The 20,443-nt window shown below is 38.6% G+C and overlaps 1 protein-coding gene across 1 annotated transcript in view; it reads left to right on the top strand.

Moving 5' to 3' along the window:
• atrnl1b (attractin-like 1b) overlaps positions 1-15,630 on the top strand; it is a 101,038-nt gene extending 85,408 nt beyond the window's left edge. Inside the window, exons 28-29 of the mRNA XM_046853046.1 lie at positions 8,154-8,268; positions 13,386-15,630. Coding sequence (XP_046709002.1) covers positions 8,154-8,268; positions 13,386-13,510 — 240 coding nt within the window. The 3' untranslated portion in view covers positions 13,511-15,630. The remainder of the gene's footprint in view (positions 1-8,153; positions 8,269-13,385) is intronic.
• Positions 15,631-20,443: the final 4,813 nt, after the last annotated feature.

Here is a 20,443-nt window from a genome sequence, read left to right as displayed (position 1 = left end):
TGCAACTCAACAGATGAAAACTATTCTTCATGAATCTGAAATCTGTTTTTTTCTGCTGAATACTCAGTTTACACTGCATATACCAGTATGCAAGGTGGGAGATAGATGGTGTCTGTAATGACATGTAAAATTGTACCTGTGTGCTTGGCAAAAGGGTGTCCAGGTCTGATCCTCTTTTCTAGCCTCACTTACTTTGCTGTATCAGTTGCTGAGTGATTAACATGAACACGTTCCAAAGGCTAAGGAATGCGGTGCTGGATGTAAGCCCTGGGTTTATTAAATCTTAGAGCAAAAGGAGGGAAAGGATTAGGAAATCAGACTAATTCAGCTTGAAGCCTGATGAGACAGCATTCTTTGCTCTTTGGCATTAACCAGCTTATCAGAGCAAGGATACTCCACCGTCCTGTCAGCACGCTTAACTCCCTGAGCTGCCCATTGAGTCACATGGTACACTGACTAAAGCAATGCCTGCTTTCACTGATTTAAAATGTTTAGATCACGAGCAGCTGCTTTTAACTGCTGTCATGGATAAGAAGCAGCTCTATTGTTTGGCACGCAGTTTTCAGATACACAGCTACAACAGCCAGCTCGGTAGTCACAAGCCAATCTCAAGCCTTTTGCTCAGAGTGAAATCATTCATTAAACTGAATGGCAGAGTTAGTAACCTTATTTATGAGCAAATCACAAGCGAGATAAAGGCGCTGACGATGAGCTCGTGTGTAAACCTAAATTCTATTGATTTTCTATTAATTCTAGATTTCTATCAAATTCTTTTCTAAATTCGATTGCATGCATGCAGGTCAAGGCTGCATTTCCTGAATGATAACCAAAGCAATGGCTGTACATTATACACGAAATTTCTAACACTCTGAAATCAAACGGCAAGATTTTGATCAGTCAGACAATCTCCACCTCTGCAGCAGGTCAGGAAAACTGTGTGTAACTCCTGCTCTTTGGCTGTACAGAAGACACAGATTTATTTATGTGTGGAGGTCGCCCGATGTGCAGCACTCAGCCAGAAAGAGACAGATGACGCAGATGTTGCTCCATCACCTGGTCGGCATGCACCATATGGAGCCACTAAACAGATGTAGACTGTGATGGATGGAAGCTGTCACCACATCTTTGCAAATTTGCGTGCATATTAACTGCACTAATACACCATTGAGACTTTTCAGAAAAAAAAAGATTGTCGTTAGTGTGTGTGTGTGTGTGTGTGTGTGTGTGTGTGTGTGTGTGTGTGTGTGTGTGTGTGAGAAATAATTATTTCAGTCTTTTGGTTTGAATTAAACAGGACAAAATGTCAGTGATTGGATGGTGATATCTTTATTTTGGGTGCTGATTTTACAGTTAGATAAAGGGTTCAGCAGGTTACACTAGTTAGAGGCTCGCCTTGTTAGCAAAGTGTGAGATGGCAAGTATAATGGCACTGACAGCAATATTAGCATGAACATTAGAGCTTTGTTTTGTTGGGTGTCCATATCTGTACTGCAGAACTTGTATAAAACTGCATAAAACCCAGGCACATTCTCTCACACCCTTTTAGCTATGCAAATGAAAAACACTGCAGTGCTTTAAAATCCTAAAGAAATAAGGAAAAAAAAAATATATATATATATATATATATATATATATATATATATATATATATATATATATATATATATATATATATATCGGATGGTCAAAAGATGAAAGAAGTCAGACATTCTACACCCACGTTTTTTCACCAGTAATGATCCTCGACATGAAGGACAGGTCATCCACATCAGGCTGAAGGAGTTCTCCCTTCTGCACCTTGGTCAGCAGCAACACGGTGCATGTTCAAATCACTCTTGAGGATTGACTCGACTGTTCCATTTGAAACACCAACAATGGCAGCAGTCCATCCCTCGTTGTCTTTTAGTGTTGTTCTTCCGATCCGGAAGCGCCTGTGCCCCTCAAAACACCTCAAACAACTCACTGCAGCATCGCCGTAAACTTGCTGAATCATGTCAAACTTCTCTGTGGCAGATTTTGAACGGTTTCACACAAAATTTTACGTTTGATTTTTTGTACTACCTTGTTGTCCATGAAGTACTTGCAGACATGGTAATGCACATGCTCAGAATAGCACCAGTTGCACAGCTCTCAATGTACACAGGTGATGTCTTTTGGCACACTGACATATGAAGGTCGGTGCCCCCCGTGATTGTGCGTGCAGCCTTGTGCTGCCATCTGTTGTAAGTTTATGGAACTAGTTTAAATCTTTTTGATACTATGTTGTGTGTGTGTGTGTGTGTGTGTGTGTGTGTGTGTGTGTGTGTGTGTGTGTGTATGTATATGTGTGTGTGTGTCTGTGTGTGTGTCTGTGTGTGTGTCTGTCTGTGTGTGTGTGTGTGTGTGTGTGTGTGTGTGTGTGTGTGTATATATATATATATATATATATATATATATATATATATATATATATATATATATATACACACATATATATGTATATATGTGTATATATATATATATATATATATATATATATATATATATATATATATATATATATATATATATGTATGTATATATGTATATGTGTTTTTGGGAGTCTTATCCCATTACTGATGTTTACAGCATTTTTATTCCAGCAAATTAGATACATGTTGTGTTTGAGTAAAATTAATCAGCTAGAAAAGACATAGAGAGGTGGGAAACATATTAAGAAGAGAAATTACATAAGGTGTGTGTGTGTGTGTAAGAGAGAGAGAGAGATGGTCTTTAGACATAGATGGTCGTGTGTAAGCAGTAAATCTTGAGGTGTGTGAGAGAGGCTCCTTTTTACTGACCTGTTCTGAGGCTCTTATTTACAAGGCCACATTTCAAGTACAGAAATGACAGGATTTCACTTTTATGTTTTTGTTGATGGAATTTAGGATTCACATGAACCTCAAACTCTCCATGATGTATCTTTAAAGCCGTGAGTCGATTCCATATCTCGACGTATTTGGTTTCGATACAGGAAGTCAGACCTACCGCGTGTTGGAGTGCTCCTCTGATTTATACAGCAGTCAATAGTGTTCGGGATACGCGCCAGATCTTGACAGTAGCTTAGTAAACTAGCGAAATATACGCAAAGCGAAGAGTTTAGTTTAACTCTATCCACTGTAGAGGATTTTTCACCACCGCCTTCTCCCACACCTGTCGACTTTAAGGAGGAATCATAATTCACTTATTATTTAAAGCTGCTCAATAAAATAATATTTGGTACTCTTACTGATGGGGAAGGCCTGGCGGTGTATAAAGATGGAATAGCGTTTTCGATCAGGCTGAGGTCTGGCAGTGAGCAGCTCCACAATGTTAAAACACTCCTTTGTATAGTGTCATACAAATACACAAATCCATCGATCTTGGATATGAATAAACTCTTTCACTTACCTGGAAGAAGTAAAAAAAAAAATCACACAGAAGAACCTTGATGGTGGCTAACAAACGGCTTCTACAGGAGAAGGCGGGCATTTATTTGGACAAACACAAGACTAATACACAGTGAATATCTCCAAAAATATTTTTTTATCAGGCACAAAAAAATTGTCATGACTTCAGGGGCACTTTTAAGATCGTGTGTGATGTGGCTGTGCATTGTGTAACACAGTAGAATAGATTACATGTGTAATGTTTATGGTTTCCATATGTTTTTTTTTTTGGCATATAGAAGGATAGTAGGTTCCAGTGTTTAACGTGATATTGTGCGTGCGTGTGTATGGAATTGAACACGGTACATTTCCATTCACAGCATGATGTATTAGCCTGCCTGCACTTTCTTTAAACTTTATATCTGTTTATTTGCATCATTGCAATGCTTTCCTAAATGCGTTTCAATTGGATTACTCCTAATCTGCATAAAGCAAGACTAATGGGAACACGAGCAACATCACATGAAATGTGAAACCATCATTAATGTGAGCAAATTCATAAAAATGTATTTGGCCGATTATTTGAACTTGTTGGATTCGATTGATGACCTCATTAACTAGTGGAAGCAAAAGCTTTTTCCAATCCACATCAACCTAATGAGATTCATTTAGTCATACGCATTTAGTCATGTGCTTGTGCTAGAATTAGATATATTTATTTATTAGCTCTTTTTTTTTTTTCTTCTCCCCCCCTGCTTCAAATCTCATCTGTAGCCTCTATAATCGTCAGCGTCGCCATAAACGTATGAAACATATTCATGATTAAAGCTTTTCATGGAAATTAATTTGCGCGTGCAGATTGGTCAAAGCGTGCCGAAGTGGTTCTGGCGACGTTTATCAGGAAAAACAAGGGTGTTGAAAATCTCGCAGGAAAACCAGAATTAGTACTGCACACTCTAATAGGCTTTTATTATATTATTCCAAAGAACTTGTCTTATCATGCCCTCGAGGGGGTTCTGGGTATCGGAGTTTAAATCGGCATGTGGGTTTTCTTGCTATAATTTTTGTTTTTTAAGAAGAACTGTACTGCAGATAAGGAAAATCTAAAAAAAAATAAAAATATAAAAACCTTTAAGACCTTCTACACCTCTATTCAACAGTATTTTTTTATTATTAGATTTTTACAAAATCAAATGAACCTGTTGTAGAGAGGAAATAAAAGCTTGCAGTCCATTATAGAATATATAGACAAAAGTATTTAGACACCAGACTTTTCCAGCCATACGTAGTTCATCCACAAAGTAATTACAATTGTTTAGGATGTCTGGATACTCTAAAACTACATTTTCCCTTTACTTGAACTAGGAGAACCAAACTTGTTCCTGCATGACAATGCTCCTGTGCAGAAAGCAAGCTTCATGAAGAAATACCATATGGAACACCTTTGGGATGAATTGGAACGCTGACTGTACCCTGGACCTACTCACCCTACATCAGTACCTGACTTTACTAACACGCTTGTGCTTGAATGATCACAAATCTCCACTAACACATTTATTGTAGGAGGAAATGAGGACAACGTGGAATAGGATGTTCAAAAAGAGCATATGATCATTATGGTCAGGTGTCCAAAAACTTTTGTCAATTTAGTGTATATGCTGCTGTTGTAGGAATATTCCATGCATAACTCTGACCAGGATAAAGCATTAACACCGATTCAATGAATGAATGTATGTGATGATTAAATGATCGTTTTCTTTACATCTTAAAGCATCTTGCTGCAGATTCTAGTTCAAGTTCACAGGACTTTTTCCTCTGGCATACCAAATGTGGCCTGCTCTAATGCACTCCAGACCAACTTTCACATTCTAAAGAACGTGGCATAAGACCCAAACCTTACTTTCTGTGCCCTTTGATCCACAATCTACCGATCTTTGTATTCACAAAGGCTTTACTGCTTTGTCATGTTCATTGTGCTTTTATGACTCAGGTAATCTGGTCTAATTTAATTTCCTGAATTGTTTTTTTTCCCCTGGTATTATATTTAAAGTGGTGCATTTTTCCTTTTTTTCTATTCAGTTTAAAATGTACTTCAGGTCAGCTCTCATCTCTTAACATGAATATATTTATGTTTTAAAACGATGTGAGCGGGGAGGGTGAGATTCAAATGGATTTTTAAATTATGCATACCAACTGGGCTGAGACAATGGCAACAGGCAGAACAAGACATCTAAGTGCAGGCTTGAACATGGAGATTTGTGCTAATTAGCTGTGATATATTTCAGCCTCGTAGTTTGGTATATTTTAAAGAAAATAATAAAATATCGCACAACGATGACAGGAAAAAGAACTAGAACTTACTTTTGACTGAATTACAGGTGCAGGAGGCAGTTGTCACAGCTATCAACTGAACTTACAGCTTATTGATTGTGAGGATGGAGGGTTTTTTCCCCTCTTTTTTTTGTTTTTGTCCCCGAAGGGTAGCAGGTGGAGGCCGGATCCCTGCAGCATATAAGGCGACAGCACGAATTTTATCCTTGTTGCAAAACCATTATCAACAGTAAACACACAGTCATACTTGGTGGCAGAAACTAAGTAGTGTCCTTTCAAGGCTTTGTGCAGGAATGTGAGGATGGGGAATGGATGTGCACAGGCAGGGCTGTGAGAGGGATAGTTTTGTCAGGGAAATCACGTCTCTTAGCGAGAGCTACATAGTGCAATAAAAAGCGAAAGAGAATTTGCAGAGGAAAATGGAAAAGAGAGAAATTCTGTACACGCAGCAGTAGCAGGGTTGAAAGGAAAGCCAGACGCCCGCTGCCACCCCCCCATCACTCCGAAACAATGGCTTTGAACTTTTAAGTGCAGCACAAGTGGCCTCTTTTCCTCTCAAAGAGACAGATATTGCTCTGATAACAGCCTCTGTCTGCCGGGCCTGATCGACGTTGCTGTCAGCACAGGCTTAATTTGACCTTTCACAAGCCCCTCCATGGATGGGCCATCTAACGCAATAAGTACTCTTACAAAGCATGTGTGTTTGCGTGTGAGAGAAAGAGAGAAAGGGAAGCCATGAAGCAAGTACCCCAGAGCGAAAAGGGTTTATCATATTGTTTTTGCAAATCTGAGCACCTGTATTTTCTGCATTGCCGTATAGGAACCATGGGTTAAAAAAAGGCAAAAAAAAAAAAAAAACTCAACAAAATAAAATAATATGGGAAACTTCCATCAAGAATTATATTTAAGAGCAAATTACAATGTCTGATTTCTTTCATCTTTTAACAATCCGAGATATTAGACACGTATTGTTAGCAGTGCCAGGCGTTATGACTTCGTGTCATCTCACTGACATGACGGAAATGGAAGAATGTTTCAAATTATACTGTCATATTCTCAATGCATAACCAATCATATTTAGACTTATCATCTGTCTAGCCCAGATGGAAAAAAGAAAACGTTTATTAGGTAGAGTGAAAACTTCTATATCCATTAATATTCACTGTCGAGATGAATTTAATTTAGCCCTGAGTCAGCTTCTAATATAATATACCCCTATATGATCTGTGTAAAATGTCCATGTGAACTTCCCTGTATGAGTAAGTTACGGTAGCTGGAGAATATTGTTGGTGTACAATTTCACCCTCCCTAAGTCAATGTTACTTTCTTTACTGATCCATGTTATTAATGTTCACGTTATTCATGTTCAGTCGCCAGTTTAAAGAGAGAGAGAGAGAGAGTTCTAATTACCATGACAGATTTGTACTAAGGATGTGATTTAGGGTTATTATATTGATGATAGGCAGGTCTTAAAGATTTCTCCTTATGAAAGATTTGATTCATGGATCTGTGCCCTATAATCATAGCTGTTGCTTTGAAACCTGTGGTTGGGTGCAGAGATCGTTTTTATGATTGGCTCAAAGCGTAGCACAGTGTTAAACTGACCTCTTATTTTTAAAGCAATATAATACACTATATATATGTGTGTGTGTGTATTGAGAAATTTGAGTCATTTTTTTGGGAGTGTTTTTGTCAGTTCTGACTTTTCCAAGTTAAATCATTGCATTTTGTAGACAGTAATATGTTAAACAATTTTTTAACAAAGTTCATTCCTTTTGTCTTCAGCCAACCCATTTTATAATATATCTAAAAGCATGTACAATAAAACGATGGTATTATTTTGCATTACTTGAATTGTATTGTATAGTAAAGGAAGCTCTTTTTAGCTCTTCTTTCAGGAAGAAAAATACCCAGCAAATGTACTTGAACTCTGAATTTCTGAAGATAAATCATATTTTAATGTTGTGTGAGCTCATTTATTAATGTAGAGAAATATCCGGCATTTAAGCAAATTGGCTACTATGAAAGTCGAGTCTGTTAATCTCAAAGCAAACCCTTTAAACCATTTGACATGTTTTTCCTGCTGCCTCCTGCCCTTCACCATTTAGATTTCACTGAAAGGTTATGCTGATGTCATAGTCATTTGATGGACAATTTTAGGGCTGCTGGGCTCAGTGACTACATCTCTGAGCTCAACAAATGTGTGGTTAGTGTCAAACGTCTAGCAATTCAAACAGTGTTTGGGTGACTGTGTGTGAATTCCGCTTTATCAGGCAATAAGATGACATTGAATTTATGTATGAATTTTCAGCCTCCCCAAACTATTGAAGCTACAGATTTGGCCAGAATTAAAGAGTATGGCGTGTGTGAACTGTTACTGTACTTTTGGGAAGGATTTTGTGTCTAATGTATTTGTTCCCCTTACTCTTTTTAAAGGCTCCTCCCAAACCTATAGCCTTGGAGCCGTGTTCGGGAGGCAAAGCTGCAGTTCTGACAGTGCTTCTGTGCCTCCCAAGAGGACCATCAGGGTTTCCTCCTCCTGGACAGTCAGGTATGTTTATTTATATATATATATATATATATATATATATATATATATATATATATATATACACACACACCCGTATTTTCCGGACTTTTTTTTTCCCGGACCCATAACATTAGACCAATGAAATTGTGGAACCGGTTCAGGTGAACCAATGAAATTCTTATTAAATATTAAATCAGATGCGCTCCCACTGAATCGGGCCGCACCACATCATAAATATGGATGAGGTTCCTCTGACGTTTGACCTGCCGCTCACTCGGACTGTCAACAGGAAATGCGAATCATTCGTCATGCTGAAAACAACCGCATGAAACAACAGCGAGAAAAGCTTCACCGATGGTTATTTTTAAACGCACGACGAGGCCAAAAGAAAAACTCCCGAGAGAAATTGTTGTGAATATATATACAGTACAGACCAAAAGTTTGGACACACCTTCTCATTCAAAGAGTTTTCTTTATTTTCATGACTATGAAAATTGTTGATTCACACTGAAGGCATCAAAACTATGAATTAACACATGTGGAATTATATATGGAATTATATACATAACAAAAAAGTGTGAAACAACTGAAAAATGTCATATTCTAGGTTCTTCAAAGTAGCCACCTTTTGCTTTGATTACTGCTTTGCACACTCTTGGCATTCTCTTGATAAGCTTCAAGAGGTAGTCACCTGAAATGGTCTTCCAACAGTCTTGAAGGAGTTCCCCGAGAGATGCTTGGCACTTGTTGGCCCTTTTGCCTTCACTCTGCGGTCCAGCTCACCCCTAAACCATCTCGATTGGGTTCAGGTCCGGTGACTGTGGAGGCCGGGTCATCTGCGCAGCACCCCATCACTCTCCTTCTTGGTCAAATAGCCCTTGATGCCTTTAGTGTGACTCTACAATTTTCATAGTCATGAAAATAAAGAAAACTCTTTGAATGAGAAGGTGTGTCCAAACTTTTGGTCTGTACTGTATATATATATTAGTGTACATTAGTGGAGCACTGAGGACCACATTATAACATTAAAATGCATGTGTTACATTCAAGCCCTGACCCACATAAACGCTATGAATAACGGCAGTTATTTGGTTTCATCATTGGCCACTGCACAGTGTCACGCAAGCTTTATATACACACTGAAAATAGGATTGTGATATGCAATGTTTGTTCAACTGTGCTCTAAACGCATTTGACAACACACATTTTGCACACTGTGAAACACAAACATATCCTGTAGAATATTTAAAAGCACTTTTGACACCAGGGAGGCAATTTTATATGGGAAAGTGCCCGTGCAGCCTTTCAATACTGGAGGGAAACAGTACCCTCTGTCTGCTCCTGCTGAAAAGCTGAAAATGTGGCCATTGTGGGGGATTTGTAGCAGGACAACAGCAGGAAAAAAAGTGTCCCTGAATATGCAAGCTTTTTCACCGAATATATCTCCAGAGAATTAGATAAAAAAAAATTAAAAAAAGAGCAGACTTCATAGAAGAGTGGCGAAGAGAAAGTAATTATTGAAAAAGCCACACACTTTTGAAGTTGTAGCTACATGTAAAAAGCAGACATGTAAGAAAAATGGTCTGATAAGAGTAAAACTATAACTTTTAGGCCATAGCATAAAGCGCAATGTTTGGTTGAAACTGGAAACACATGAACTAATCGTCAGGGTTGAGGGCAAGATGATCTGAAGCAACAGTGCAGATAAACTGTCTGATGTTGAGGGCAGTATATAAACATTAAATGTTTTACCCACATTAATCATGGTATTATACTCTCACTGCTAGACGCGTCTCAGTACTCTTTTCCTGCGTTCGCTTGCTTTTAGTGTGTTCTCGCGAAACCTGCTTTTGAGTAACACGTTCAGCGCACTCCGCCCAGTGTGCACCCTTCTGATTCTGACGGAGACTTGAAGGTGCTAAAAGCATGGCGAAAACCTCACTGCCTCTCAGTGCTAACACTCGAACCTTTTTATCAGCAACAGATTGGCCACAACTGAGTCACAAATACTGTCTAAAAACAGCATGTGCCCACTTCATGTACTGTATCAGGGTTCCTGTGAAAGATGGAAGGACCTGCTGTAATTTTGACTCATTTTGCCATCGGTTTGCCGTTTCTCTTTTTTCTCGCTTTAATTGCATAACAATGCTTTTTATTCTGATGGTGGATATTTGATTGTATTTGTGTGCTATAATGAGACGTTCAGCTCAGTTCTTGTGGAATAGCAGTCGGAATTAGAAGTGGTCGAAATCGGGACTGTTGTCAGAATTAAAGCGAATGTAGATTTATCTTACCGTAGACACATTTGTAATGAGTGGTTGGAAATGGATTACATGTCTTTTATGTGCATAAGATAATGCAGAGACAAGAAACCTGAGCTCAAACAGGAAGTCAGCCATTTTCATCCATGCTTGCGGTTTGGTGTTGCTGATGTGTGTCTGTTCATCGTATCCACTTACACCATAATGACTCACCTCGCTCTTGGGCTCCATGTCTCTGGTCTGGGAAAGAGCATCTCTACCAGGGGTTGTGGCTAATTCCTACATGTAAACCGAGACACGTACGGTAACTGCTCGTCTCGGTCTTTGACGTTAAGGGTTGTGTTGTTCCCAAGTGTATAACCTCTATCCAGTAATAAGTAGGGAGTTTTCGGTTCTGTTGTTATTTATTCATTGATTTATTGATTTATTTTTAAATCTTTACTCCGTCGAAGAACCTTTTTTCCCCCATTTTACATCATGCTTTTTTTTGTTATAAGTTTGTTCATTCTTTTTTTTAAATGAGATTATTTAAGGATGATTTTAAATTTGGAGGTTGTGATATGGCAACCCTGCTGAATAATAAATAAGATTGTTCATTATAATGGTAAGCTCGTTCCTAATGAGCAAGCCAGTGGTGACTGCGGCAAGGAAAAAAACTAACTCGGGTAATTAACTCGGGTTAATGTGTAAAATATTTAATTAAATAAATAAATACAAATAAAAAAGTGAAGTCACTAAATTTAAGCTGCAGTATTATTCCGCTGGTCTATGATTATCTCTGAGCTGCTGTAGATGCAGTGCTGTTGCTGTGGAAGCCTCAGAAATGTTTCCAGAATATGATTTTAAAACACTAAATTATACAGCAATATAATGTTTTTTGAGGGAAAAAAAAAACCTGTATTTTTTTTTTTCTGTTTCGGTGATTTTTGAATGCCTACTTTAATAAACTCATCTGCTGCAAGTGATGGTGCTGACAGAGAAAAGCCTGTCTATCCCTCCCTCTCACAGCTGATCTGTCAATCAACCTGCTGCTTTACGAAACCTCAGCTCAGCTTCCTCATCACAAACTGACTGATCTGGAAAAACCTCCTGTTTCAGTGCATCTCTTCTAATAGTCCTGGTTGACAAGCATCAAACTCAAAATGGATAAAAGCAGCAGCTACTACTGCTGTTGTGCAACGGCGCAAAAAAAAAAAAGAGCTTTCACATTGAAGGGTAGCTGTTTCGTGTTGTCTTGTTGTGTCATTAGAGGCAAGCAGAGCGAAAGAGGCAAAGAATATTCCTTAAAATGGCAGCTAGTGTTCAGCAAATATTTTTGTTCCTCATTTTTACTGCTGAAAGAGTCCATAAAGCTGTAGATTTGGTTCTAAAGTGCAACAGGGTGAAAAGTCATCATTTACTCGCAAGCCAGTCAGTGTGAGATTTTGGAGCACAGTGCGAACATGTTGACCGTCATCACGTTGCAGCTACTGTACTGTGTCCGGTTCTGATTATATAAAACCAATCTCCAAGACTGTACGTGTAGGGACGAGCACCAAGCCAATGCTGCTAGGTTTGTTTCTTCCAAGATTTATAGCAGATGAATTGTTCAAACACACTGGGAAAAAAAAACCCACCTTGCAGCATGTACTGAGCTTAATCCCGAAAGACCTGATCTGGGCAATCATGCCTTTTTTCATTCTGACTCGTACTCGCGCTTAGTTTTTTAGAGAGAAAGTGCGGTCATGTTACCAGGCAACTAAAAAAAAATAGTGTTGGTACCATAAACAAAAATAAACACACTAGAGCATTTTTTTAAATGTGAGATTATTGGGAATCACAGCATTTGCACTAAACTCGACACGGCTATAACTTCTTCGAACATGTTGACAATTCAGCCACGATGGCTAATAAATCCAGTAAATTAAAGCAGGCTTGAATGGTGGTCTTAGTCTGTTCACATCTTGGATGTAAATCCTGGTTGCTTGGTGCAGCCATGGTTTATGCTTGGCAAGCTAAATTCAATTCATTTCGGCCGGCCGTTTCTCTAGTAATGAATTGTTCCCCTCAGATAATTGTATTGCTCAAATAGCAGTGAGGGAGCTGAACCAGGTGAAAGCTATTTTGTTTTAGGAATGATTTGGGAGAAAAATGGTTTGGGGACTGTGGCTAAGGCTTTTTCCACAGCCTCCCTTTGAATAAATAGGGCACACTGGGCTCTGGGCCAAGCTCACTGCACACTAGAGATGTGTAAGGGATACCCCACAACAAAAGCACAGAAAAGGAAAAATGGATTAAAAAAAAGGTCATGTACTTAAATGAATTTTTGCTTTGTTTTACACCAGATCATTGGGAAAATCCCAGTCCTAGATTTTCATTTCTCTGGTGAATGTGAAATGTAATCATTATCAAAAGGTGTTTTTCTGACAGAAATGTGTCTGTATACTGTTAGTCAGTGTGGATAGGTTTTGACAGGGTAAAGTTTAGATTTAGATATGCGTTTCAGGAGGCTATAGGCTTAAAATAGGCTAACGTGTTCTCGCTACATCACAGCATTGTTTTCAAGTATTTTAAGCAGTGTCTAGTTGCACAAAGTGAAGCTTGCTGCTTATGTGAGTACAATTTTTTCTGTTCCTGGTCTGATTTTTCTCCTGTGAGCTAATTTTGGAACTTGTATCTAAAACACACAAGAACAATTTGAATTGCAATTCCTAATAACTAAACATTGTTTACACAACCTTTGCCTTGGTTATGAATTATAACCTTGGTTTGAAATGTTCATTTCTTTCATATTATGGTAATAATTATGTGTGGGCTTTTGCTTGGTATGATTGGAGTCCAGCAGCTATGTAACCGTGTGTTTTCTTTCTTTCTCTTTTTTGTGTGTATTATTTGCAGGTATTGCTATAGCTAGTGCGCTGATCGACACCTCCCAGCAGAAGCCCATGGATTTTAAAGAGAAGAATCCAGGTTTAAAGAACCGCAAAGCTCTGCCTACAGCTCACCAGGGCACCTGTGTGTGAGACGCACATCCTCTGCAGCTGCCATCTTTATCTGGACTTCTATTTTTTTCCCTCCAAAGAGCTGTGCCGTGTTCCACTGCTGCGGGACCCCGGCACCACCTGTTTCCACAGAGAGGCCCCTGCTGATGTGGTTTTGCTAGGTAGCAGAGTGCTTTGTCCTCCTCCTCCTCCTCCTCCTTAACACTACACCTGTATCAAACTCCTCCTGCACTCCAGCACATGGGTCTCCCAGCACATTTCACTATTTCTTCTGCAGATCTTTTACATATCACACCACAAGTCCTGTCTGACAGAGCCTAAACTTTTTCTCTAAAGACTCTAAATTCAGTACTGTTTGAGATTCAAGGCTCTAGTTGTGACCTCTTCTGAAGGGAGGAAAAAATGTGTTGACTCCTCCCACTCGCAGCTGCCAGACTGCCATTCCCCTCGTCTGGTTTCTACCTTTTTTCTCAGTGAGGACAGAGTGAGGACGTGTGTGATGTACACTGCTTTCTCAGCAGTAGAGCCTTTCACAGGTGAAGTTATAGACTTTCCACGGTATTGTATATGGGTGTAAAGCCCATTTCTTTGCTTGCCAAGTAGACTCTGTGTTTGCTAAAAAGCTTCTTATTTACCATTAACTGCATTTGTAGCCAGTTGAGCTTTTGTATTTCAAATCCAACACGTTCTGTCATCTGTAGCACAGAAGAGCTGTTAGGTTTGTCTAAGCTAATGAACTTTTGCTGCTGGTTTTATATATATATATATATATATATATATATATATATATATATATATATATATATATAAAATAAAGATTCGGGAGAAACCGATCACGTTTGACTAAAATAACATATACTAGCAAAGTTTCTATGTTTCATCTGTCCGCTTTTCCTGCAAAGCTTTTGCATGACATACACACTATATGCTTTAAAAGTTATTAAGTCAGAAAAAAATGATTTTTTTTTGTAATGAGTTAGAATATAAAACCAAGTTTGGGAGAACACAGCTCGTCATCTGCCAGTCGTAGAAACAGACGCTGAAATGACGAACTCACCAGAATGAGATGTAATACAGGGAATCAGTTGTATAGTATTATAATGATATAACGGCTAGGGAAGCTTCTGTCTTAATGTTCTTTTCCTCCTTTTTTTTTTTTCGAGAGTGATTTGGTACTGACTGAAAAGAGGATCATCTCGTGGCCTTGTGGTAAAACATTGCATTGTAATGGATTGTTGGTCTTTTACGTTTCACATATTGTGAATGCAGCAGGTGGGCTTTGTTTAAGGACACTGCTGGTCTACTCGAGACTTGCAGTCATGGAAGTTAACTCCACCTACTTCATCCTGGTCTCACAGGAATTCCACTAGGACAGACTTTTCCACAGCTCATGCACTTTTTCCCTCCAGCTGAGAGAGCCATTAGCAATATTACCACCGCAGGACCTGAAGAACAACACATGCAAGGAAGTGTACAACGCTCTTCGCCTCATACGTTTGTGTAGCACACAAACATGTCAAATGTGAATCATTGCTTTTTCAGCTCGGTGTTCTAATGGTTTTTGTTCCCATTTTGTTTTTATTCTTTTTTCTGTTTTTAATAAAGAACATTAAAAGGCCACACATTTCTTTTAGGTCCATCCTTTGTACAATGCCCATTGTGGAGGTGATTAATGATGATGATGATGATGATAAACATGTCTTTTGCAATGTTTGTGAAAAAGAAATGTTAGTTTTGTTTTGATAACTGACTCTTGTGTAATACCTCTGTTTTGTACTTTAGTCATTGAAGTCCTGTATCTAGCTTTATTAACCAGTTTTTTCTTATTTTCCATACAGTTGCAGTTTATTGCAGCTGCACGAGGAGACTACTCTGGGCATTTGTAGTTACTTTCAGAAAGTCGTCTGTGAACATGACTTCTGTTTTGATCAGGATTTTTTATTTTTTTTATTTTAAGCCTGCTTTTGAATGCGAGTAGTTGTATGCAGTAGGAGCACAATGTACAGTCCCATTACACAGAAATCTCACTGTAAAGTCTCACAAAATGTGGAATATGAATGAAACACATTCTTTAGTGAATATCATTTATTTTCAGTGTATTTTAAAGATGGACTGGAAAAAATAAAACATGATTCATAGGGCCACTGATGTTTTGCACTCTTTGGGCTGATCCAGAAATCTGTTTTTAGGTAAAGCATGTCAATAATATTCTCACATACAGTTTAAGCTTAAACAGTGTTGCCAGGTCTGTGATAAATCCTTACTTGTGTTACCTTGTCTCTTGTAAATTGCTTGGGAAGTTGGACTTATTGCATGCATTTTGTCAAATAGTGTGTTTTTATAAAAATGCAAAAAGAATCCTTTGTTAATATTGTGTGATTAAAAAAAAAAAATCAAGCAAGTCGACATCCCGCTACTGCAACAGCCAATCAGTGGCTGAATCGAGAGATGAGTGCGTTTTTGGGGGTGAGATGGATAACGTTCCGTCTCCTCTCTGTACTTCACTGTATGAACAAATCCTAAAGATTTTTCAGGTGCAAATTCTCTGTTCTACCACATTCAAAAGGTGCTCTTCCAGGCTCAGTTGGAGAACATTCTTCTTATTGTCATGTTCATGAAACCATTTTGAGTTGTTGAATTATCTTTATAGAAGTAGCCATAAAAATATAATTAAATTGTGACTATGATCGTATGCATATTCTCAGTAATAATATTCAATTAGGTTGTGGCATTAAGGTGATGATTGATTGGTATTAATAGGCCTAAAGTGTGCTTAAAGCATTTCAACTCCTGCACCAGCCGGGATTGCTGACAAAAGACAGGTTTGGGTTTATGGATTTATGTTGTTGGTGCCAAATATAGACCCTGATCTTCATGTGCCTCAGCAGAATGGAGATTGATCAGATCGGGCTTTGTTTTTTTTTCCATTCTTTGACAGTCCAGGTTTAGTGAGCCTATGACCACTGCAGCCATAGCTTTATTGGCTGACAGAAGTGGTTTCTGCCTCAGGGTGCTGTGTGTTGTGCATTTTGAGATGCATTTTGGTCTGCACAAATATGGGACACACTGATTTATTATTATTATTATTATTATTATTATTATTATTATTATTATTAATATTATTGCACCATTTAAGTAAACTCTGGAGATTATAGAAATAGATTCAACAGTCATACCAAAATCACAATCACTGACCTCACATTTCCCCCTGTTCTGATAGCTGATGTGAGCGTAACTTGATGGTTTCTGCAGGATTCACACCCGGATGACTGGATAAATAATCGTGTGAAGGAGCAGGTCTACAGGTGTTCATTATAAAGTGCACAGGAAGTGTTTATTGCCTGGAAAAGACATGATCATTTCTTATTTTAACTGGTTTATAGGCTGTTCATAAGTCAGATCTGGCAACCCTGAAACTGAACAGCATTCTTGTGGTATTGGTTTCTTACTCCAAAAAAACAGTGTGTCCTAATCCTGACAGCTACAAATGAGGACGTAAATGTCTCTGTGTCTTTTCCTTTTTGTACTTGGTATTCTTATGCAGAAGGTGAGTTGATGAGTTCCGGGACATTCTGTCTTTCCCGAAAATTACTCAGACCTTTGTGCTTCACCGCATGTGTGTCACTAGACTCTAATTAGACAAAGGGAGTCTGCTCAGGTGTAAATGTTACTCAAAGTGACGGAGACAGAGTGAGCTGTCACTGCTGACTAATGTCCATAAACACACTCCGGGGAGCAGAGTGCATAGCTCTATGCACATTAGAGGATGTGCGCAGACTGTCGCTGAAGAGCCACAGAGTCCTGAACACTTGGACACCTGACTTTTTCTGCCATTTGTGTTTCGACCACACCATGGTCATTGTATTGGATATCTTTGGATCATTAAATTTTCTCTCCACTTAATCTATGAGATCCCAAACATGTTCCAGCATGATAACGCCCCTGTGCACAAAGCAAATTCCATGAAGATTTGGTTTACATGGGATGGATTTAAAGATCTTGAGTGGCCTGCTGTAGAGCTCTGACCTCTTGACCGCCTTTGGGATAAATTGGAATGCTGCATCCCAGACCTCCTCAGCCTACATCAGTACCTGACTTTACTAACACCCTTGTGGCTGAATTAGAACAAATCTGCGCAAGCCTCTCCAAAATCTAATGGAATGTCTTTCCAAAAGAGTGGAGGATATTATAAATGTGGAATAGGCCATTCCTAAAACACATACAGTACGAACCTTATAGTCTGGTGTCCACATAGTGCAGTTAAAAGTAATACATTTGACATACAAATAAGTTTTCCCTTTTTAATGATGTAGCTAATGATCTTTAAGAACATAAAAAATGTTTATCAAAAAAATCTCATGATAAAAAAAAAAAACGAAAGACACCTGAAGTAATTTTATTCCCATAAAATCTTTTTTTTTTTTTTTTTTGCCAGTCATTTTTATTCAGTTCACAAAATCTGACCTTGTTGTTTGTCTCATACATATTTTTATTGGCCACACGATGACTGAATGATAAATATTTTACTATTTAATTTTTTAAAAACCTCTTTCTGTAGTGAGCTTTTTGTCTGTTTTGTATTTGCTCATATAGTAGTGCCATGAAAAGAGGAAAGACATTTTATTATTGTGTGTGTGTGTGTGTGTGTGTGTGTGTGTGTGTGTGTGTGCCTGTTTGCTTGCCACTCTTTTGATTACACCATTTTAGATGCCTCACTTCAGAATACTCTGCTAACAGCTGCTGATGGAAACGTGACGTTTTGCATTCTGTCTTTCCGACGCTCTTAAAATTCATAAAACATTAAGATGGAAATGCATCTTCCCCTCACACTCTCTCCTCACTTCAGGAATGAGCATCAAATAGCATTTCCATGGAAATGAATCTAGCTGTAGCAGCGTTATAACTCACACGAGTGTGTGTTCCGAATTGCTGTGTGTCTCGGATGGATGTGTCAGCAGACGAGTGGAGTGAGGGATCCCTCTGCTCTTATAGCTTCAGGACGTGGCCACTGTAAATCAAGGTGTCTGCTGCTAACATTAAGAGATATTAATGAGTGTGTGGCTTACTGCTAATACAGAGGGGGAGACAGACGCTGAGTGATGGCTCGGCTATTTCACTTATCTTTTGGTGCCCAAAATCACATAAAGCCGTAAATATCTGTCTTTCTTTCTCTTTTTCTTCCCTAGTTCAGAAAGCAAGCTTTGCTGTAACACAACTATTTGAGTGATCTGAGCTCAGCAAAGTTTACCTGTAGTGTAGCAAATTTTATTTCATTATAGAGCATTTAATCTTGATATTATCACTACTTAGCAGCAAATCATTTTGTCCCAGCTTATGTCCCTGCGTTATATATACACCAAATGTACAAAAGCTTGTGAACACCTGACCATAATATTTGTGTTTCTGTACATCCAATTCCACATTTAGTGCCCATGAGCTGTTATAATAACCACTTCTGGAAAGGTTTTCCACTAGATTTTGTAGGGTGGTTGTGGAAATTTCAGGTATGGATGTAAGGTGAGGAGGCCTGGGGTGCAGTCAGTATTCCAATTCATCCCAAAGGTTCATTCCAACAGGGTTGAGGTCAGAGCTTTTATAGCAGGCCATGCAAGATCTTCCACTACAATTACACATGTACACAGTATCTTTATTAAGTTTGCCTTGAGCACAGGGACATTGTCATGCTGGAACAGGTTTGAGTTTCCAAGTTCAAGGGAAGGAAATGTTATGCTACCGGATCCATAGGCATCCTATACAATTGTGTGTCTCCAAGTTTAGCGGTAAATCCACATGTGGCTGGCAAAGTCATATCCCAGTACTTTTGTCCATATAGTGTAACAAATATGAATTCTGTATGGAATGATGATGCACAACACACCATTCATTTCTATAAAAATTATCAATTTTTAAGGTGGCTTGTTATCACTTAGAAGAAAACCAACAAGTATTATTCTGCCTATACCACAGAGATTTACCAAGATGACAACAACAACAACAACAACAAAACATTATACACAAGACTTATCATATACAGGATATTTGAAGCAGCAGTACAAACATCAAATCATTATTTGTAGTATCTCTATGCTATATTTTTAAGCTAAGTGATAAAAAGAAATGTGTACAGATGTTCCACCTTTAGTTAAAAAATAAATAAATAAATAAATAAAAGTTCAAACAAGACATTTTGACCGGAAAAGAACACGGGCGTTAAAGCGAAAGTACATTTACTCAAGCACCCTGTTGAGTATTTGATGGAAATGCCATCTTGCAGAGCAGTATTTTACCTAAGAGCGTAGGCTGAGCAGTCAGTTCCTGTGAAGTGAAATGCGCTCGTGGTCAATCATGCAACAACTCCTACATAGTAATTTTCCTTCTCCCCTCAGGTTGTACAAGCTCTTCTTTGGAATATTGCATATGTGCTTAGCTTGCCCTTTGTTCTGTTTTGTTTTCTGCCTGCGCTCTCAGACGCTTCTTTTATTCAAACTTCCTTGAGTGTCTCCTGAACCGAGCCACGACCTCTGGTTGGAAATTGACAAACAGCTGACCTTGCTGAGCAGATCCATGCCCTGGCTGAGCTCTCAGTGTGCCACTGTCATTTCCCTCTCAACGTCTGCTCTTTTTTTTTCATACTTGCAGGCTGCATAGATATAGTTGATGTGGACACAAAGGCTTTACTTATCCTCTGGCATTTTAGTTGCCTTATATGAATGTGGAGGATGTGCACTATACAGACTCATTATTCTTGTTTACAGGAACAATACGTCCCTTATTTGCCTCATGTGTCCTGTGTCTCTGGACCCAGCTTAGGAACCTCTATACGCAGCGTTCAACATGTTTTTTTCCTCCACCAGATTGGTGCTTGTTTAAAGCACGTCTTCTGATGTGCTGCACTTGTCGCTAGTGTGTGTTTAGTGAAATCATGGCTTTTGAGGTGAATGGATGATGATCTGT

The sequence above is a fragment of the Silurus meridionalis genome, chromosome 7 (assembly GCF_014805685.1).
Source record: "Silurus meridionalis isolate SWU-2019-XX chromosome 7, ASM1480568v1, whole genome shotgun sequence".
NCBI lineage: Eukaryota > Metazoa > Chordata > Actinopteri > Siluriformes > Siluridae > Silurus > Silurus meridionalis.
This window is presented reverse-complemented; position numbering and strand designations above follow the sequence as displayed.